This window comes from Gadus morhua, chromosome 22 (assembly GCF_902167405.1).
Source record: "Gadus morhua chromosome 22, gadMor3.0, whole genome shotgun sequence".
Taxonomy (NCBI): domain Eukaryota; kingdom Metazoa; phylum Chordata; class Actinopteri; order Gadiformes; family Gadidae; genus Gadus; species Gadus morhua.
The window spans coordinates 18,042,717-18,065,810 of NC_044069.1; the positions used below are offsets into that span (position 1 = coordinate 18,042,717).

The window sequence follows — 23,094 nt, forward strand, 5'->3', positions numbered from 1 at the left end:
GCTCTGTAATCGCATCACACGTTTTTCCTATCACTGCTACGCTGATGACACTCAGCTATTCCTCTCTCTCCCCTCCTCTGACAGCACCCTGATTGCAACACACATCGCAGAATGTCTGGCAGACATCAGCACTTGGCCGGCTGCAAATCACCTGAAGCTTAACCTCAACAAGACTGAGCTCCTCCTTATGACAGGGAAAGATTTCCCTCACATGGACTTAATGGCCACTCGAGGACATCGCGTTGGTCATTGCCATAACCAACCGGGAGAAACCTCGGCGTGGTTCTGGACAATCAGTTATGCTGCACCGCGAAAATCACCCCGTTGGCTCGGCCCTGAAAATTTGCTCTCTAGTCTGCAGGATTCGGCCCTTCCTCACAAGGAAAGCCCATCAGCTCTTGGTCCAAGCGCTCGTCATCTCCCGCTTGACTACTGCAACTTGCTCCTGGCTGGACCCCCTGCCAGAAGTGATCAAACCTGTGCAGCGTATCCAAAACGCTGCAGCACGCCTCGTGTTCAGCGTGCCAAAATTCCTCCATGCTACCCCCCTTTTCCGTGACCTCCACTGGCTCCCTGTAGTCGCTTGCATCAGATTCAAGATGATGGTACTGGCCTACAAGGCGTTTAATGGAACCGCCCCTGACTACCATCAAGCGTTGGTCAGACCACACACCCTAGCTCGAGCGCTCCGCTCAACTACTTAAGCTAGCCATCGCTAAGAGCAAGCAAATGTTGGTCATCAAAGTCACAACTCTTCTCTGTTTTGGCACCGCAGTGGTGGAACAAGCTTAGCTTACTGCCGATGTCAGGGCCGCAGAGTCGCTCACCAGCTTCCGCAGGAGACTCAAGACTCACTTGTTCAGATTCCACCTAGACTCTGCAGAGCAGAGTCTAGCACTTATTGTATGTTGTACGTCCTGGCACTTAATATACGCACAAGATATTATTTGTAGTATATGTATTTGCATTAATACTTTATTTATCCAGTTTCAAATTCATTGAGAACGGTGTTGTGCCCTCTACACACCTCACCAACAGTACGGTGTTGTCCCAGCCCTCTACACACCTCACCAACAGTACAGTGTTGTTGTCCCAGCCCTCTACACACCTCACCAACAGTACGCTGTTGTCCCAGCCCTCTACACACCTCACCAACAGTACAGTGTTGTTGTCCCAGCCCTCTACACACCTCACCAACAGTACAGTGTTGTTGTCCCAGCCCTCTACACACCTCACCAACAGTACGGTGTTGTCTCAGCCCTCTACACACCTCACCAACAGTACAGTGTTGTTGTCCTAGCCCTCTACACACCTCACCAACAGTACGGTGTTGTCCCAGCCCTCTACACCTCACCAACAGTACAGTGTTGTTGTCCCAGCTCTCTACACCTCACCAACAGTACAGCGTTGTCCCAGCCCTCTACACCTCATCAACAGCACGGTGTTGTCCCAGCCCTCTACACCTCATCAACAGTACGGTGTTGTCCCAGCCCTCTGCACACCTCACCAACAGTACGGTCCAGACTGGCTCTCTACACACCTCACCAACAGTACGGTAGTGTTCAAGACCAGCACCAAGGTTAGGGCCAGGGAGAGGAGAAGAGGAGAGGAGAAGGTAGAGGAGAGCAGAGTAGAGGAGAGGGGAGGGGAGAGGAGGGGAGGGGAGAGGAGAGGAGAGAAAGGATGGGAGGGGAGAGGAGAAGAGAGCAGAGCAGAAGTGAGGAGAGGAGAGTATGAAGGGGCTTCAGGTTAGAGTTGTCTTTACATTGAAGCGTGTATCAGGTGCCTTTAGGAACTACTATACTGAGTGTTAATGACAATGGGTCCTCGGTTCAGAGGCAGGCAGGGACGAGCAATCGACTGCTTAAAACACGTGCCATTTAAGCCTTTTGTTTTGTTTATCTAGAGAACTCAGTGCTGTAGCTGTATTAAGCTTCACCACTTCCAATCCCTGTTTTCAAAATGTACTCTATCACACCCATATTGACACAGTGTCTGCATGTCTTTCAGTTCTATATGCATTTGCACAAGGTTGGCGTTGGTGCAAGCAATACACCCTATATAGCAGTCAGTTTAACATCATCTGCCCACCTATTCTGTCTGTTGCCATATACATTCTGGTGTTTGGAGATGAAACTGAGGAAAAATGAAAAGCAAAAGATGTACTTAAGAGAGGGGAGAGGTGAACCCACTTCAATGAGACGATGCGGTCCTTTAAACAGCCTCGTCATACCCACACAACGCGGCCAGATGGGATCTGTCCATTGGTCGGTAGCATGACGATAGCTCCATTAGCTTGTTGTGATGTTTGTAGCATGCGTAGAGCCCATAAACCCATGTCAAGCATGTCAAGTCTTTGTTATTTTAAAAAGATACAGCAATGTAAATCTACTATTCAACTTTGTATTTGCCTTAAAAGCCCTCAGAAGGCCATTTTGCATTATAAATTGACAAAAATTGTTTTGTTCTTGTTTGTTATATGCTAACACGTGTTTATTAACTATTAACTATATATTTTTTACAAACAAGTTATCAACATAGCAAGACCAAAATGTGTATTGTAGTGATTGTTGTTGGTGTATTCCTGTTCCGTCTCGAGCGCTAGAGATGTTGCTGCACATTTAATGTCCTACATAGTGATGCGTGGAAAGAGGAGCGAGGGAAGGCCCGACGCTGTAGTAAGAAGCTATGAGGTCTCAGAGTCCAGGCAAGGCAAGGGGGCAGACATTGTTCATAGGTTTTATGACTGACAAAGGCTCATAGTGACGCAAGTGAAAAACATAAAGGAAGCCGTTACTGTTTACTATTTGATGAGTACTATTCATAATCTGCTTCATAATTAATTGAATATTATCACGTCATAATAGTTTCTGCTACATTTTCATACATATTTTAGAATGATGATCCAATTGCGGATTTCTATGAGCCTATATCCATGTAACTTTTTTCGACAGGCTGTTGTGTGTGATATACTGCGAGGATTGCTCACCAGTGACTTTCTGGTGTGGATCGTGATGTGTCTCAGCCCCGAGAGGTTGGGAACACAACACTGGGCACATCAGCAAGCACATCACTGCACCTCAGCCAGCACTATCCAAGAGGCTCTCACCTATAGGTCCTGCTACTGCAATAAAACCTGATACAGTCTTCCAGATTTATTTAAAAGGCTGCTTGGCTGAGACATCCTGTTTGAATTTATTATATATTCATTGTGTGTCATTACATTCCCCGAAGTGCCTGTATCAAAAAACAGCCATCGCAATATAGATGGTGTTCGTATTGCAATATTGATATAAATTTAGTAAATTCTGCAGCCCTGGTGTTATTATTAAATCGGTAGCGCTAAATGTGGAAAGGGGAATATGGCCCTGGGGGATTTATGTCCTGCAGAACAGGAACTCGTCTTACCTCTTAGCCCAAGTGTTTTGATGCCCTCCTATAGGCCTGAGTCATACAGATAACCCCTAATCCTGGAGTGTGGAGAAGGGCTTCACCTTCTAAACGTATTGACACAAGGAGGGGAGAAGGATACACTGGCTCATTAGGCCATCCCCTAATAGTGTTCGAGCTCATTCAGAAGTATGGATGGATAGCGCTGCTAGCCCTAGCAGTGCTAACATATTACTATGACAAAATACTGACAGAAGTGGATGTTAATCAAACCAAGCCAAATAAGGGGTTAGGATCAGTTGTACCTACCTTCTAAATGGTACCTTCGTCTTTTGCTTTCATGGCGCAATAACATCATGTTAGGTATCTCTGAAGAGGATGAATTGGATTGGTTAAATACTGATGCTTTTGTTCCGATAACCCTATTCTGATAAAAGGGGCAAATGGCTATGGTACCTGAACTCAGAATTAAGGGTTTTCCCATGGAAAACCCTATTAGAGAGGCCATATTAATGACAAGATAACATGGAACAGGCCAATATGGATGGAGGTCCCGGTGCCTGGGTAGTTAGCGTGGTTTTACTAGGAAACAGCAAGAATAACTGAAAAACTGCGCCAGTTTGTTTCAAAGGAGGGACTTTATATCGGTCTTAGTTTAGTATTAGTTTAGTATAATCAGTCCATGAGTTATTAGTAAACAACAGTCAGAAAATATGCCCTGTTACAGTTAGTTTTCCACTGAGGAGCAGTGATTTGGTCTGGCTGAATTCTTTCCCTGCAGGGGTCGCTAGCCTAACGCTGATTAACAGCAAGCTAACCCTGCCTCACTTCACTAATGCACCGCAATTAGCCTCCTTTAGGCAGTACACACACGTACACACGTACACAGACACTCACACACTCATTGCAGCTCTCGGCATCCAGCGGAATTACACACACTCGCCTTTCCTTGTCTAGTGTACACAGACACAAATACAATTATTCCATATGTAGAGCAATACACACACTAATAACTGACTCACTCCAACCATCTGTGCCTAATAAACATCTGTGCCGTACCGTGGACGAAATAATGCTGCTCTATGTTCAAGTTAAATACAAGTGATAGCCTAAATAACAAAAACACCTACGAAGGTCTACAAAAAACATTCCTGCACCCAGCAAAACCTTTCATCACAGAGCCGGGATGAATTAAATCCTAACAGCGCCTTTGAAAAGAATGCATTGCTTACGAATGTAAAATATGAACACGGAAATCATGATTATTCATGTTGACTGGGGGACCACGTTAACCTTTGTAATTACATTAGCATGAGACATGAACGTCCCCGGCGCCACATGTTGCAAGGCGGGAACTGAGGGACGCCAGTGTGCGTTCCCGGGCCCCTCGTACGCACGCCCGGCTGAACCGACGTCAGGGGAACCACGACGGACAATTAGACGTTACAACGGTTCAATCAGCCGAGCCTTCATCAGTCTGGACTCGGATCTGTCGCTGGTGACACGGAGCCGCCATGGCAGGAGGGGGGGAGAGTATTGTAAAAAGCCACTGCGTATCTCACACTTCCTTCAGGACACCGACACCCTCTTTATGGGCATTAGTATGCATTGGCGACCATGTACCAAACGCCTCGCTGAAACACCACCCTGACGATGAACCGCATGTTTGTTCCATTTCCCCTCAAAAGCACAATATCTGGGAGGAAAACAAAGATGTCCGTCGGGGATAGAAGGTCATTTATATTCGATATTTTATGTGGGTAATGTTTCCAACAGCCCATTTTTGGTCCGCTGTCATATACTGTGGCCGGATCTCAGTGGAGCCTTTGTTTTTATTGGAATAGTCTGGTGGATGACATATGATATAGCCTTGGATTAAAACCATGTGAAGGCTCAAACTCACAATACCTCAATCTATGTTCCCTCATGGGGCGATTTTGTCACAAACACAGCATGGGTGTCTCAGAGCCTTGAAGTGGTTCACCGGAATGTTCCTTAATGCTGAGGGGTTAGGCTGAACCTCACGATGGAGCCTTTAAACACCTCTAAGCATGGCAGGTATTAAATCACATGTCCGTCAATCAACATCCTCTGTGGCTGTCATGTCAATCATACATTTGATTTGTCTTAAATATGCGTGCTCAAATATAATGAAATCTTAATAACGTGCAAAGAAAATGTGTGTGTGTGTGTGTGTGTGTGTGTGTGTGTGTGTGTGCATCTTATTAAAAAGCATAAAGCAAAGCCTTGGTATACGATGAACTGTCCAATGATTGCATATTGACGACGAGGGAGCAGGCGTAAAGGTTGAGTGCAGGCGCGCACGCTCTCTCTCACTCACGCTCTCTCTCACTCACACACACACACACACACACACACACACACACACACACACACACACACACACACACACACACACACACACACACACACACACACACACACACACACACACGCACACAAACAGATGTGCGTAATTGGTAGGCAGCAGCAAGCCATCGTGCTTTATGACCACAAGCCAGGCTGCCATTATTATTAGCGGCTGGCCACTTGGCCGAGCGAGCCCGGTCCTCCCTCAGCACCATGGACAGCGACAGTCCCTAAACCCACCCGGCCAACACAACCACTCGGCGGGAAACGTGGCTCCAGTTCAGCTGGCTTCTGTTGGTGTATTTGATGGAGACATTAGCCTGCTGATGTTTTCAGTACAACACATTACACAAACAATACTAAGAGTAGTTATAGTAGCCTATAGCGATGCACATACTGAATACCCATCGTCGGATTGGTAGTTGTTCACAAATCCTATTTTCTAACGACTATATTGCATGGAACCAGCTCCACGGATCCGGATCAGAAACAGGTTCAGAAGGAGCTTGGGTCTCCTCGAGCCTGAGGATGATGATGATGAAGCACACACGCATGGCGAGGACGGAGAGACGGAGCACACTGCACCACGATGACACGGCAGAACAAACGGCCAAACTTACTGCGCCTCTGAGTTTGGGGTTGAGGACGGCGGGTCCCGCTGATGACTCGCGGAGGGAGGAGTGCCATGGTCCTCCCGGCGGGCGTGCGCGCGGGCGTGTGCACGGCGGTGGCGGGCGGGAGATAGCTCCGCGTGATTGGACCAGGAGCAGCTACGCGAACACGCGCGGTTGAGCGCCAAGAGCCCGGCGGACGGGATGCTAGGGGCTAGGCTATCAAACACTGTTTTAAAACACCGTGTTACGGATGTTTAAAGGTCCAGTTGCACCGTGTTACGGGTGTTTAAACGTCCAGAACCGCGGTACGAAGCTCCCCTCCCGGGGAAGTCCTCACAGTCCTCCAGCCCTCAGTGACGCCTCGACACTAGTCAGACAGTTCAGGCTCACACACACACTTGTGCTTTTATTAAGTGCGTTTGGTAAACAACGGTTTACGATTTCAATAAATCAAATATTAAAGTACCAAAATCAAGGACAAAGTTACACAGGACTGAGGTTTCGGTTAGCGTCTTCCATAGTAACTAAACACCGTGTCGCTGCTGCCTCGGAATGGTACTCACACACACCCGCCGCCCGCTCTGCTGCCATGCTCCAGAGCATTAACAGCCCGTGTCCACAGTAATGTATGCAAAAGTGTGTTTCATGGAGACTAATGTCCGGAGAGCGTTGAGGTGGATTCATTACACGGTTGTTTCGTGGACCCAAATTAAATCCTGTCAGTACATCAACGACAGCGGCGTGGCATCGGGGAGAGAGCGACGGTACACATAAACGACGTTACACGGTGCACCGCTCTCTCTCTCTCTCTCTCTCTCTCTCTCTCTCTCTCTCTCTCTCTCTCTCTCTCTCTCTCTCTCTCTCTCTCTCTCACCCTCGCTCTCCTCACTACGTCATTCGGAGACAGGGACGCGGCTCCTGCTCTGCCTCCTTCTCGTCTGCAGTAGAACAGCAGTACAGCCACACTACGAGGGGACGAGTCGCGGAGTGGGGGGGGGGGGGGGGATTGGTTGACGTTCAGACAGATGGCGCGCTCACATCCTAGATAAATAGTGCAGACCTCCCCCTCGCGCCCGCCTGATGGCTCCCAGCGACTGACCACTGTCACTGTCTCAGGGACGACTCTGCTCGGGAGCGCTGTCACTTTGATCTATAGAATAATTCTTAGAGGACAATAGACTTCTTTTGGTGCTATAGGCTATGCTGTGACTGTTGTGTGGTGGTGGTGGTGGTGGTACTGGTGTGTGTGTGTGTGTGTGTGTGTGTGTGTGTGTGTGTGTGTGTGTGTGTGTGTGTGTGTGTGTGTGTGTGTGTGTGTGTGTGTGTGTGTGTGTGTGTGTGGTTGAGAGAGAGAGACACACAAAGAGAGAGAGGAGAACTTAAGACATTATGCAGATGCATTGTCTAGTATAATAGATGTATAAATTGCAATTAATTAATATTTCATTGTTTAATAAGTACATATGGTACCAGAAACAAACTAATAGAGTAAAATAGATCCAATCATTGCTAAATGAATATAGACTTAACAAGTGCAACTCACAAGATGTTCATTCTGGGGGTTTTGCTGAGCTTCTTGAGGCAACATTAAGACTTGCTCATGAAGGCTTTTGGACTTTACATGAATGGACGAGTTGCAATTAGAAAATAACTCTTATCAACCTAAACCCCGACAGAGCACTGAGCAGTGGTCAGACTATCGATCATCTCCCTTCAAGCTGGAGGTACCTGATCCACCCTGGGGTGGCATGAGATGAGGAGGACGCAGCAGCTTCTCCCGACCAGTCTGGTCCACAAGATGACTTACCTCCATATCCCTCCACCATCACAGCCTCTGTGTCTTCTTCACGTCTCCTGCTTCATCATGTGTGGGAAGACGAGATGTGTCATACTGCCTGTCTGACACACACACACATGCACAGGTAATTGCACACACACGCACACACACACACACACACACACACACACACACACACACACACACACACACACATAGAAACAGCACCTTTCTTTCAAATATCTTCCTTCAAGGTTACAGGAATCACAGACTGCCTTGACTTACTTACAGACAGCTTGGTAAAAAGGTCTCAGACAGCAGTGTGGCTGTCTGGAATGAGGCAGTGTTTCATCTGGCATTAGGTGTAGAGCTGTGAGTGGCAGACATTACCGGCCTCAGTATGCAGAAATGTTCTCTTTACATCTGTTGTAAGGTGGGTAATGGGCACGCATTTGATACCCCTCCCCAATCATCTCTGTCTTCAACTTCATCAGGACAAACAATGCTAAATGCAGTCAGCGACGATGCTGATAAGCCGTTGATACACGCACACACAGACACACACACACACGCGCGCGATAGATGTCAGTTATGGCTTTGTTGACCTAAATCCTCACTATCCCACTATGCCGATGTTTGCTTCCAGTAACAACCCCCAACGATGAACCAATCATTATCATTTACATGCCTCATGTAACTCCACGTGTTCCCGCCAAAGGTCACCCGCTCCCACGAGCACACCGATTACCCATCTGCAACCCGCCAATACTAGCATTTATTTATCTGGCATACTTTTTAATATTTTCTTTGGAAGGTGGGTTGTAAAGTGTTACGCTGTGATGGAAAATGATTGTGGTTGTTACTGCGCTTTACACACACGCGCACACACACACACACACACACATACATAAACATTTTAGAAGCCATATTAAAATACAAATTTAATAGTTGAAGACGGCTTTGAATCCAAGATGCTGATATTGATCATTGAACGGCGGGCCTCTTCTCACGCTGTGATCATGACCTCTTTCATGGCCAAATAAGATGCACGCCACAGTAGACATCTGAATGAATAAATACGCCGTTTTTGACTCATTTGATTAACTCAATAAATACAGACAATTAGAAATAATTTAGAATAGGAGGAGGTGGGGCAAACATTTAGTCCAATTTACAACAGGTGTGTATATTAAGCATTTACAAATGTAGAACCATTCCCCTTGTGTGTAGTGTGAGGCTAGTGGCATCCAGCAGAACAGGCTAAATGGGAAATTGAATACCATATTCCTAAGTATCTCTATTAGTTTATAATCCCAAGTGAATAGGAATCGTGTTGCTTTTAGATGCGTTAGAATAAGCCCTTAATATAGACATCCACCCTCTTCCCGGGAGAGGACATCAGGTTTCTAGAGTAGCCCAGAATGGACAAACAAGGCTTATTTCCTTTTCTATCATTATCGCTGTCTCACTTGGCAGCTATGACCTATAGTTTACAGACTGAATAACAACATACTAATTATAAATCTATGAAGGAGCTGTAGTAGACCATAATATCCTGATGTTAAACTACTGCCACCTTACAGGGCAGTACAGGTAGCTCTCCTACGTTGTTCTAAAGGGAGTTTTGAGGAGGGGTGGGGGGGTATTCTTTTGATTGCGACCTGGAACCTCACCAGTAGATGCTGCTAAAACCTACACACTTTGCCTTTAAAGTCCAAATGTTTACGTAAAACAGTCCAATCCAATCTCTTACTTTTAGGCCCAGCCTGTTAGTTTTGGGCTGACAAGAACATATAGAATGAGTCAGGATAAATGCTGTCCATTAGAAACATGCTTCAGGGCTCCAAGTGTTTTTCCAATCGGCATGTTGAGATGATGTCCAATGTCACATGTTTAATACTATTATCCCATTCACAACTATTTAGAGACTATGGTTACTGTACATCACTATAGTGGGACAGTTAGAAGCTTCATCAACAAGAAAAGTATACATTTGAGAAATAAAATATAATGTCTCTTTCCAACCATAGTATTAATGTCAGCAGTACAGGCAATAAGAGTTAATACCATGAACAGACCATCCCATGGATATGTGATAGTATGGCTGAGGGAAGTGGTCTAGGCTGAAGGCACCGTAAAGACACAACCTCTCAGCTACCAGTTAATCATGTGAGCCTACTGAGGTAGGGATCATGTCAGTATAAATAATATATGCCAAACTTCATGCATGTATTCATAAGTGTAAATGATCTGAGGAATAACTTCCAACCATTTGCCATGTCTGTGATTGAATTAAAGTGGTGGTCTGAACTCCCTGTTCATCTGGTGGACTGCAGTATTTCAACTTAGACCAGACAAGCATAGCCATGTGCAAGAGAATCTTGATCTCTAGATTGTTGTTAACACCAGCGAGCCCATAGATGCATCAATGCCTAAAAGTTTCAAAAGGAAGTTTCCAGAAAACTAAAACCTACATTCCATAATCGTTGTGCGATCATGGTGAGCGAAGGTGTTCTCCAGGAAACCTTCCCCACACATCCCTTTCTCCTGCAGCTCCTAGACTAACTGCAACAAACACCACGCCATAGGATGGCATGGCACTAATAGCATTCCCTCAGACTATCCTTAACAATAATACTTTGAGTTCGGTCTTAATATGAATCGCATGTCCAGGTTTCCAGGAGATAGAGAATACGTATGGTTCATAGATCAACATGTAAAGACTATTGTCAGTATGGCGTGGATGTCTGTGGATGAGTTGATTTGCTGAGGTGCCTGACACAGACAGAATTTTACTTTGTCTGCCATAAATATAACAATTTAAAAGAACAATACTTATTTTAAGTCACAAAAACCAAAGAAGGGCAGCACACCGTCCATGCATTATTTATGGCTGGTAAATGTAATCCCAATGGAAAAGATCTTGCACCTTAAACTGATTTATGCAGCAACGCTCAGCATTCGTCTGAATTCAGAGAAATTGCTTATCTCAATTTAGCTTTCTGTAAAACACAGAGTGGCGTTTTGTTGTTTGGCTTGCTTTGTTTGTTTTTGCATTTACTTAGACTCTGTAGGATGTTATGTAGATAGGCAATAGCTTCTCCCCAGACTTGATCAGAACATCACCACAATATGGCCCTCAGCTTAAAGAACCATGTCGCCATTTATTCATTTGCAACTAGTGAACCTGTCGATGCCCCCCACAGTTCAACACAACTATGGGGGGCAACTTTGTCTTGCATGCCTGAACCCCCCCTTCTTCGGAGTCCCCTCAGTTCCATTCTGATCCAATCAGGAGCATTAACTGATTCATGCCTTCATAAGCTCACGCTTCTGTTGTGCTGCTTGACAAAGCTCTCATGTCTCTTTCTGCTCAGTGCACCACTCGTATGCGTCGCCCTATCAGGAGCCAGCAGGCTGCTTCCTGATAGGGCGCTTCCTGGCGGGGCGGTTACTGCCACCACAGGGTCCGCTGCCACCTCTGCGCTCTCTGCCTTTCCCCCGCCGTCCCGTCCTCCGTCGGGACGCCTCTTCCCCGGGCCCCTGAGGGCCAGGTCCCGCTCCCTGTCCGCCTCCTCGCTGGCCAGGCTGCCCGGGTCGCTGAGGTCCCCCAGGTGCCCCACCGAGTCGCACTTCTCCAGGTCCGAGGCGATGGTCTGCAGGCTGGCCACCGAGGTCGCGTCCCCGGCCGAGTCCCGCTGGCCCCAGCCGAACTTCCTGTGCCGCTCCACCCACTGCCGGGTCTTCTCCCCGTCGGCCCAGTCGCTCTCCAGGGCCCCGGCTGCCAGGCCTCCCCCTGCTCCTCCTCCTCCTCCTCCTCCTCCCCCCGGGGCCGCCGCCGCCCTCACCTCCGCCGCCTCCGCGCCCACGGGAGAGCTCCGCGCGCCGCAGGACACGGGCCGCGCCCGGCCGGGCGGGACCCGCCCCCTCTGGGCGTGGATCTGCTCGCTGATCTGCTCCAGGTTGCGCAGGGCGACGGAGTAGCGGGTCTTCACCTTGGCCACACGCCGCTCCAGCTCCACCACCTTGGCCTTGTGCTCCTGGAAAGAGATCGCATGCTTTAGTTACCAAGTCACATAGCTCAGTCACATAAGTCACATAGCTCAGTCACATAAATCACATAGCTCAGTCGCATAGCACAGTCACATAAGTCACATAGCTCAGTCACATAAGTCACATAGCTCAGTCACATAAGTCACATGGCTCAGTCACATAAGTCACATGGCTCAGTCACATAAGTCACATGGCTCAGTCACATAAGTCACATGGCTCAGTCACATAAGTCCCGTGGCTCAGTCACATAAGTCACATGGCTCAGTCACATAAGTCACATGGCTCAGTCACATAAGTCACATGGCTCAGTCACATAAGTCATATAGCACTCACCATTTTGAGACAAGGGGGTGTCTCAAATTGTCATATTTTAGCCAAATTTTGATACATAACCTAATTCTGCTGATTCATTGTTCCTCATTGGCTGATCCTTAGCCAATCAGAGTGCTTTTTATATTCCTTAATAACTATCTGCCTAAGCCAGCTATTTGACATATTTGACAAATAGCTATGTCACGCTAAATACAATATGAAAAATATTACAATAATATTTAAAAACGACTATTATACTATGAGGCTAACGACATGCTAAACGCCCTTTGGCAGTACGGGTATAAGGATGTACATTCTGTCAAAGTATATTGGTAACAGAGGTTTTAGTGAGAAGAGACTGTGTTCTGGCATTCACTTATCATTTTAATCAATCAAACTCTACTTTTGTAGCCACTAATAATATAATATAGAATATAGGCTACTGGGAAATGGTTTTGAAGGATTTTGCAACACACTTTCCCATTTGGGATAATGAAGACTTTCCTTTGCATAAATGTGTTGTGACAAAACACAAAATAAGACATAAAAATACTTCTAACTATAAAGTCAAGTCCGATAACGCATGCTGTGCTCAATTATCTTATTTAACAAAAAATTTGATGTTTTTTGGAATACCATAATTTGATTGCGTTGCAAATTACATTTCAGTTTCTAATTAGCGACGAGGCAAATTATAATGTTTTCGGCAACATTTTGAGAAATCAATCTGCCTATATACCAAACCTGATGCGCAGTGTACATATTTGAGATTGGATATGATTAACCTGATCCCAAACCTTCTATTGCTGTGATAAATGCTATTTGAATAGCGATTGCCATTGCATAATAGACAGAGCACCGGTGATGAAGCCATACTTTAGTTTTTTTTTCTCATTAGATCTGAACACTTGATTTGTACAAGGCGTAAACTCAAAGTACACGCAAGCCCTGGCTAGCCTTCGCTTGCGTGTGGATGACTTGCAGAAGCTCCGCTGGCCATGAGGGTAGGTCCACTGGGTAACATGAGATAAGTACGCCAGTGGTCCACAGTGTACTAAACAAGGAGCCATCATAGATCTAAAAGGTGTCAACACCTAACAGCTCTTGTGAATGTATTTCGTAAAGCAGCTGTTTTGCGCATGCAGTTTTTGAGCCTGAATAAGGTTATTCGTGGGATCTCCTGGGAGAGACACGTTTCATACTCGGGAACGGAAATGTGGATTTTACAGAGGAAATATGAAAGTCAATGTGTGGTGTCCACTAAGGAGCTCCGGGGAATGGGCTGTACCATGAGGATGAAGGAGTTCAAGGTTGGTTTAATACATCATGTCACGTTGCCACCGTGCACTGCGGCTACGCACCTCCAGAATGTAGTTGAACTGCACTTTGAGCTCAAAGTAGGGCTTGGACTTGACGATGACCTTCTTCAGCGCCTTCTGCAGGTTCTGCACGCGGTCCTCGGCGTCCTGACACAGCTGGGTGACGCGCTGGTGCTCCCGCTCGCTGCGTAGACGCTCTTCCTCTGCCTCGTTCACCTGGGGCATTGTGGGTAAGAAGGAAACCTCTGAGCAGCAGAAACATGACCTCTGGAAGCCAGTTCGCCCCAGGGCTTCCTGAAGCCAGCTCCACCCCCCAGGTCTTCCTGAAGCCACCAGGGGCCGGTGGCACCAACTGGTCTTAACTCAACCTGTTCGTAACTGCTAAGTAGGTCTCAGTTAAGACATGGCTTTAGAATGGAACTAACGCGGGTTGCACCAACGGGACCTACGCCTGGTCTTAACTACGCCCGGTCTTAACCATGCGCGGCCATGTGAATGTTGCATGGAATGCGCATATCACCGCGTTGCTAGGATACCTCGTGCCGACACGCTATTTACTATTTTACTTGACATGCTGTTGGACACCGAAATAAATAATTCATTCTTTCATTCATTGTCATTCATCAATTGTGTTAATGCCTAACAATAAAACACTGCAAACAAATGTAATTAAAATATGTATTTGTGTTGTCTGGTTTACAACGAGCAGGCATTTAGACGGGAATGGTTATTTTTGACAGAAGCAATGCATTGAACATCATCAAATGACAATTGGAGCTAATTGAGGTGTTTTGAGACTGTAGGAGAGATCTGTTTAATGTGTCGGCCTATATAAAACATATATACATAATTAAAACAATATTCAAAACTGATTAATAAGTTGAGCACGGACTAATCGGCCAGCGATATCTTTGATTGCTCTGGCTGGACGCAGGGAGAGGGATTCTCTTGGAGATGCAGATGTTGTGTGAATAAATAAACGTCCAATGGATTGCTTCTGTCCCTAATTAATCTTTCCCGTCTAAATGCCCGCTTGTTGTACATCTATTATACGTGCCATGGTTGCGCTGAATGGATTGGATGTAATCGCTATAGATACGCCTGGTCTTAGTGAAAAGAAGACTAAGCCCAGTTGGTGCAACCGGCGTAACGGTAAGGTTGGACTTAGAATGCGAAGTTACGACCAGGCGTAGTTAAGACCAGGCTTACGCCCAGTTGGTGTAACCCAGCCCAGGGTCTCCTCAAGCCAGCCCACCCCCCCCCAGGGCCTCCTGAAGTCAGCCCCCACACCAGAGCTGGGTAGCAGCAGTAGCAGCAGCAGACCCCCAGGCAACGCATGTCAGGGCCAATCAATCTCTTCACGCCACAACAAAGTGACCTTTAGAGTTTAATAAGAAGAAACAAGAAGCATGTACACCCGAACCTGCACACGAACCAGTATACCCACAGCAGAGGAATGACAGCACATTGATTGGCCTGTGTGTTGTGGGTAGTTGAGACTGTACGTATTTAAACAGCATGAAGAACATGCATGGAAATGTGAGGACATGGCCATGATGACAAAGAGAGGTGCTCTGTGCTCAGTCACGATGCACCTGCGGCAGCGGTGTGGAATAGAGGCTTTCATGGGTAAAAATAGTTCTGTCGATAAGCACATCCAACCTTGATATAAAAGAAACGGGACATTAATCATCATTGATTAGCCGGAGCAGCGCTGCCCTGCAGGTCAGTGTGGTTCCACACTACATACTAATCAGACTACACGCCAACTACACCACCTTCCACGCACAACCCCTGACCTGTGCTATTTCATTCAGCTCGCCATATTCCCCATGGTACGCAAACAGGCCAGTGTAAAATGACCTGTATCAATTTGGCTTCTAAGCAGTGGTTAATATATAATTTAACGATTGGGTGCACAGGGTGCAGGTTGGGTTTGTATTATACACAAAATATATATTGCAAGTTGCTCCTCACTGATTGCTCCTCACTGACTGCATTCAGCTTACATTGCTGCATGCAAAAGATGATTGACAGACATTCATTTGAAAAGACAAAAGGGCTACATGCTACGCTTTTGACACATTAACACGCACAATAAGAAGATGTGTCTGTCAGTATCGCTCCCAAAGGGATCCTACACATTAAGTGCACAGCAGGCAGAGCAGCGTACCTCATATACACTGTAACACTTTGATGTAAATTGACAGTGAAATTCTTGCAGTAATCGACGGTGGTCTACGGCATCTCAATGATCACCTTACTAGTGAGACTGCTGCCGGTACTTCTACAGTGTAGCTGCTAGGTAGAGAATGGTTCAGATCAGTGTTCCACCCCGGGACTATAGAGCAGCACCGCTGGGCAGGAGCTTTACCGTCTGTCAGCCGCCCAGAGAGACCGCCATTAATTACCATTCTTGCCCAACACACTGTAATCAGTTTCGGTTTCACTCCGAGTTTATCGTTGAACTAAAAGACATTTCAATTTGGCGCATTGCTAAAATATATCCACGGCTTCAAAGCTCTTTGTTTGGCCTGCACTGAACTTCAGTTCTGCCCCCCAAAGCTATCAATCACAACAAAGGGAGCTGTCCAGGAATCTTAATGAGCCTGGAAAAAAATAATTTTCCCAGCTGCAAGAGCCCCCATGTCTCCTGCTCATTACCGGATTAAATGGCGATTCAAGGTTGACTTTAAAAGAAAACCCACAGCCCTGACTGTTCCTGCTCAGTGAGTGAGTTCCTGATTGGGTTGTTTCCTCTCCTTCCATCTTCTCTCCCTGTCTCTGAAAGGACAAGGCGGGGGGGCGTGTGCAGGCACCCCTTTCCCCGGTGACTCCCTTAGCTCCTTCTAGATGCATCTCTCCAGCACTTCCTGGCTCTGCTCCTGGGTCTCGCCCCCATTGGTCGGGTCACGTACCTCAAAAGGGCGGCCTACCAGATGCCTGAACCCCAGCAGTGGGCTCCCCTCCCCATGGAGGATGACACCCTCGATTTGGTCAAGGATATAAACGGCAAGATGAGGGACTGGGTCTCTCTTATAAGGTAACACAACGCATGTCTGCGTGACAGTACCTTAGCATTAGCATGTCTGTGTGGCGCTGTACCTTAGCATTAGCATGTCTGTGTGGCGCAGTACCTTAGCAGTATTACGTCTGAGTGACGCTGTACCTTAGCATTAGCATGTCTGAGTGGCTGTACCTTAGCATTAGCATGTCTGAGTGGCTGTACCTTAGCATTAGCTTGTCTGAGTGGCTGTACCTTAGTATTAGCATGTCTGAGTGACTGTACCTCAGCATTAGCGTGTCTGAGTATTGGTGCCTTAACATTAGCATGTCTAATGACATTGTACCTTAGCGGTGGCGTGGTTGAGCATCTCCTGCCAGGTGGGGTCCAGGGTGTTCCTGTCGGCCAGCAGCCCCTGCTCCGCCACGTAGACCATCTCCCTGGACGCCGTGTGCATGGACACCGCCCTCTCGTACCGCAGGGCTGCCTTCTGGGTCTCCTGCTGGGCCTGGGACGGGGTTAAAGGTCACGTCACGTTCATGACCGAAGGCTGAGGGAAAGGTTCCTCCTCACTCATCGTTACAGCGCCTCACGGAAAGAGCACGACAAATATAACGTTTAGAGGACGGAGAGCAGACAGATTCAACCTTTTAAGCTTCAAACAGCCAAGGGGGACAGGGGATATAAAAGAAAACAATATCTATGAATTATAGGAGTTAAAATAATAATAAACTCGTAATTGAGGAGGACGGTTTGCGTACATAAAGACAATCCAGACATATTTGTATGTCAGCCACGGACCTATAACTCTAATATCTTCTGGTATGCTGAAGTTCACGGGGAAGCGATGTCTGAATTCATTTGGGAGGAGATAACACAAAATGGTGACTTTTGGACGTACAGCAGAGGACAGCGCAGACAGATGGATTGGAGGAGGGGGCTGCGACTGTGGACAGGGAAACCAATGTTTAAGGTAAGATCGATGACTGCTTGACTAGCATGGATCTTTCTGACAGGGAGATATCCGGCGCCTCACTCCATAGTTGTCAGAAGGGAGGTGGTAGCTGTTTAGTAGGCAGTTCAGTAAAACAGCAGTGGGGGGATTTTGTTTTATATTCTGCAGAGTATAGAAACACAAACATTGGCAATTCCAAGATTTTTTGATTGGCTCTAGATTTTTACACCTTTGAAAAATGTTGGCACTGGCAATTTAAAATTTACCATCCATTTTCCCCCTTATTACGTTCAATTAGACCCCTTCCCCTTATCCTCCCTGTCTTCATTAGCTCAATTACTGCCTACAATTATCCTGTGCAATGTTGATTGTACAGTTCTTCAAGGAGCACATTTTAGGCAATCAGTTCTGATCGATTAGAGGCAGATCTCTCAGCTTCGGCATTGGCTCACTAACGATATGGAGGCTATATTAACGTAATCTATATGCACGTCAACAACATGAGGGCCCTAGTTTACTGTGAAAACGTAACTAAAATAAAATAGTTTACGGTCAGAATAAGCTTGAGAAAGTAATGCATAAGGAGAATTTCCAGTTCCACACTAGAGTACATTTGTTTCATATTCTAAATCCATTTCATATACAACAAAGGCTTGAGTGAATATTGAAGGCCTAACAAATACATAACAGATCAAATGAAAACAAATACATGTTGCCAGGTAGTGTGTTTAACATTTAGCAGCAAGGGCAGGGCTCAGCACTCATCTGGCCACCTTATTCACCAGTCCTGGTCCATTCAGACATTTTCTGAGACTCTTGCTGAATATGTATGCCAGCCAGTTTCCCCAAAACCTGCTGTATCACTAGCCTCTGGTATTTAAACTGAATATCTCTTGGTCTTGGCTGGACCGCAATTGATTTCCATTGAATCACGGCATTGATTGGTTCAAAATCTTCCAACCATCAAATTATATAAGAGAGCTTTGGATCAATCTAATTGGAATAGAGCAAAAACAAGTTTGTCTCTGATAAAAGCCTTCTTTGTTCATTTCTGTTGTTCTTGAGTGAGTGTTTTTCAGTCCAGTTTTGATTGCTCCGTCAATTTCCACACTTCCTCAGCACGACCAGTATGCGAGTCTGCACTCTGCGGCACTCGTGTCCAGTGTTGACTGAACCTCCCTCTCCGAGCGCTGAATGGGGCTTTCAATTCAACATTTTAGAAAAAGGATTTAAACGGGCTCAAGGCCAGACTGAACTCTAGAGAGAACTAGAATGTGAACTATTGAGCCCAGGGTGGTCTCAAAAGGCTCCTGGATCACCACTTTGGGTGAATGTAAACACCTTTTTTGGACTGGACTCACCCCCGCGCTTTTCAGAGAAGAAGCCCTCCGGACCTTCACACACTGGTAGCTCTACTAACTGCCTCCAGACATAGGCCTCCTAGCGCTCCTCGTAACTCTGTTTCCCTCTTCCCAAACTGGTTCATTAGTGCAAGGAGAACCGCAAGGTTCATAAGATTCAGCCCAAAGGAACACCAGTGGTAAAGCTGGGGTAGGCACTTTGAAGAAACCAGCCAGAGTAAGCTACATTTTTAAAGGATCCAACTGGAAAAAAACACTCCCCTCCCTTCAGGCCTCCCTCCAAAGCCCCTCCAAACACAGGACTAGCTCGCTAGCTTTAGCACAGGTCTGCCTAGCCTTTCGGGAGACCCCGGTCATACGCAGTAAGCACACGGGTAGGTAGGTAGACAGACAGGCAGGCCATCCAATAATTCCATTCAGGCTTATTACATGGCTTTAATAAGCCTGAATGACGGGCCTATAAGGGTCCTGTGACAGCTGCAGATACCAGATTTAATTATTTATTTTTTTCCGAGCATTTGATGTATTGATTAATTTCGGGATGTAAAGAGAATTACAACAAATATTACAAAAGATTGTTCTAAAATAAATTGCCTTCCCTAGCTTTAAGAAAACACGATGTAACGATTCCTTGGGTAGTTCCAGGGATGGAAATTAAAAACTTTGATTCATAGATAAGGCCTCAGTAAGCTTCCGTTGATTAGATGAATACAATAAAGACGCTTATTAAAACATGAAATATAATTCCACTTTAATGGCCCTTAATGGCAGTGTAAGTTTGTTATAATAAGTGTGAAGTAGCTCAGTATTACGACAGCCATCACTGATGTAGAGTGTTGGGTCAGTAAAATGGGTTTCCCATTTCCCACTTTCCTGTTAACAGAAAATTAATTATGCTGGTATCACGTTCCTACTTTATCCAATCAGGGTAGAGAACTTCAGAAAGAGGCGGTCCTCTCTGCCCGTTGACGGGCAGCGAGCAGGATTCACTGTGGACTGAGAACCGCAAAACAGGCGAAGGTGTTGACTCCAGCACTCCCATGAACGATGACCTTTAATAAAAAATGGCTCAAAGTGCTAGTGAATCCCGGTTCAGCTCGAATTCAAACACTATGTGATAAAAAAAAAAGGGGTTGGGTTTGAGTTTTTGTTGGTCACAACAAACAAAAACATTGTAAAAAATGTTTTAGAGCTGTTACCGCGCTTGTGTATGAGCGTATAATGAGCGATGTTGTGTATGAACTGCGCCACATACCGTGGCGTTATGCTGTGAGTGTCCGAGGAGCATCACCCTCCCTCAGACGTGGACATAAAAATCAATCAATGCCAAGAAGACGGAGCTCCACACAGACACACACCCACACGCACACATTGTGGCATTACACTATAATTGTCTGTGAATCATAACCCTCTCTCAGGCCCTGACATCAACATCAACCACTGCCCCGAACCAGCTCTACACAACCACACACACCTGGCCGCTTCTGCTCCTTCGTCGTGATATTGAAAGGTATACTTAAAGGCCGTCACAAAAAATACCAGTTTGGAGCGGAGTGGAACATTGACAAATTGGTTTATGGAGACAAAAATAAGACTAATTTAGTAAAACAATGGAGTCAAATCCTATGTTTTGCCAGTTACAATGATAAAATACCATACTATGTTGATGATCATAGGGCACATTACCACATTTAAAAGGTTGACTGTTGATTTTGGGTTCACTGCCCCTAATTTAATGAATCCCCTTATGCTGCTGACTAACACTGTTGTATCTCACTTGTGTGAGGTCAATTAACTTTTACAATAAGCCCATCACCCAGCAGAGTTCCTAGTTAATTCGTTACTTAGCCTTATATAATAGCACTGGCCGGGGTACAGCCACTTCTAATGGCATGCATTTGTCTGGAAAGGAATGCTGTACCAATCAGTGACACACAGCTCCTGCAAACAGGACAGAAGAGACTTGCTGTGAACGGCGTTTCCCTAGTATCTCTGACGGTACTTTTCCCTTTCATGGTACGGTATGGCACGCAAGCACCGAGTTCAAAACAGAGTCCCCCGTGTTGCTTTCCCTCCGCACAACACCGCAGTTAACTGGACCGTGTGGACGGAGGAGTCAGGGCTTTACCACAGGATGTGGTTTCACATTAACAACAGATATTGAGTAGAAATTGTGAGAATATAATTGGATACAGAACTAAAGACGGATTGAATGAGGAATTGCTGAAAAGAGAAAGACAGTTTTACGGGCAATAATGAAGGCAAGAAGGACTATGGTATAAAAATAAACTTTTTACCCACAAAATGAAACACTGGAATGTTATGTTAGCTTTTACAGACACTATATATATGCTTTAACATTAATGTGTAAGACTGTGTTGTCCTTTCCAATGTTGTGATATTTAAGATGTTTTTGTTTCTGAACCAAAATCATATCTCAATGGTTAACGATTGAAAATGTAAGCTCTAATCAATATGGGCATAGCATAGCATGGGCTGGTGGTGGAACGCATTGAGATGTTAAATAGGGTTTAGACCGGGGAGCTGAGAAGCAGTGCAAACTTGGTGAAATGTTTTTAAAACAATGATATGAATGGCAGATACACACCTCTTTGGCCAGTCTGCGGGCTTCATAGTAGGGCCTGGCCTTTTCAATACATGCGCCCAGCTTCGCATTTTGAGCGTTTAGTTTTCTGGCAGAATCTGTGAGTATTTTCCTGTAGCTAGACCTGGCGTCCTGCAAAGGAAATCAAAACTTTTTTAGAAGTAATACAAAGTACCCCAAATAAAACACTTTGATTGAATCAATAACAAATGACATTACAATTACAGAGACAGTTGAGTTTTTGATCATGAAAGGGCTGGTCAGAGAAACAGTGCGTTTGTTTATGGTCAGTGACAAAGAGCACTCACATCCAGCTGCAGCTCCAGCTTGTTGATCTCATCACTGGCCTGATTGAGGTGCTCCAGCTCTCCCTTTAAAGACACAATTCAATTATTTCTTAATTCTAAATCATGTGGTCAGATTGGTAGTTGGATAGCACTTAAGTTATATATAATATTAGACATGTAAGATATCATTTTAGGTGTCTGCAGGTCTAAAATACAACACCAGAAGTCTAAATCGAGCCAATATTTTGTATAACTGCATTAAAAGAAAACAATCTTTCAGCTTGTAACCACCTCATCTAAAAAAGTGAAAGATATATAGCTACTACATATTACTATATCCATTAATATATACACATTACTACTTTTAACCCTGTGTGTGTGTTTATCTTTCATGCCTGAATTCTCGGGTCCAGTTCCTCTTCGTATTTATCGCCCCCATCATCATCGTCGCATTTCTCCTGCGTGTTTGTTTCTCCCTCATCCCCGCGTTCCGGCTTCATCTTGCCGGCTGTAGTCCTGCCATGCCCTCCTCCTTCTCTCAGCCGGCTGTCTCCATCCTGCGCCTCCTCTCCCGGAGTCTCCTCCCGCAGGTCCCCCGGCTCAGGGTCCCCTGAACACGGTAGCGGTTGACGCGAGCTCTGCGGCTCCATTTGCGGCCTGTTGCGATCTTCTCTCTTTATCTCCGGTGTTTATTTAATATAACTAGACAGCGTGGTACTCTGCGCCGAGTGACATGTAAAACCCTCATAATGTAATTTATGTTCCGATATCCCCGGTTTAGACTAATCCCCCGTCATCCTGGAGAAGAGGTGCTTCCTCGGGAGCCGGCGAGCTGATTCCTGCTGTCTGATCTGAAGGCTTTCTGCTGGACGACTGGAGATGCTGCTTTCTCTCCTCACCGGCTCAAACTGTATTCTTCGCGAAAAGTATTTACTTCATGCAAATGGGAAGTATTACATTTTAGTTGTGTATAAATATTAAAGAGAGCCTTATCAACATTTGGGCGTCATGTCTAAAAACTATTTTGGGCGACCTAAGAGCAAAATA

General features: G+C 45.8%; 2 protein-coding genes across 2 annotated transcripts in view; both read right to left on the reverse strand.

Moving 5' to 3' along the window:
- Positions 1-7,308, reverse strand: part of gabbr1b (gamma-aminobutyric acid (GABA) B receptor, 1b) — a 110,435-nt gene extending 103,127 nt beyond the window's left edge. Inside the window, exon 1 of the mRNA XM_030347829.1 lies at positions 6,381-7,308. Coding sequence (XP_030203689.1) covers positions 6,381-6,447 — 67 coding nt within the window. The 5' untranslated portion in view covers positions 6,448-7,308. The remainder of the gene's footprint in view (positions 1-6,380) is intronic.
- A 1,990-nt stretch (positions 7,309-9,298) lies between these two features.
- On the reverse strand, positions 9,299-23,061 carry sh3bp5lb (SH3-binding domain protein 5-like, b). Its single transcript, XM_030347559.1, has 6 exons — positions 22,443-23,061; positions 22,069-22,131; positions 21,764-21,892; positions 17,186-17,347; positions 13,878-14,051; positions 9,299-12,191 (listed from the first exon to the last, which is right to left on the reverse strand). Exons 1-6 carry the CDS (start codon positions 22,695-22,697, stop codon positions 11,469-11,471), a joined length of 1,506 nt encoding a protein of 501 aa, XP_030203419.1. The 5' UTR covers positions 22,698-23,061; the 3' UTR covers positions 9,299-11,468.
- Positions 23,062-23,094: the final 33 nt, after the last annotated feature.

Coding starts and splice junctions, on each gene's coding strand:
- sh3bp5lb (XM_030347559.1), bottom strand. CDS start 22,697: ATGGAGCCGCAGAGCTCGCGTCAACCGCTACCGTGTTCAGGGGACCCT. Junction 22,132..22,442: donor AACTGGACCCGAGAATTCAG/GCATGAAAGATA, acceptor GTGTCTTTAAAG/GGAGAGCTGGAGCACCTCAA. Junction 21,893..22,068: donor AGCTGGAGCTGCAGCTGGAT/GTGAGTGCTCTT, acceptor TTTCCTTTGCAG/GACGCCAGGTCTAGCTACAG.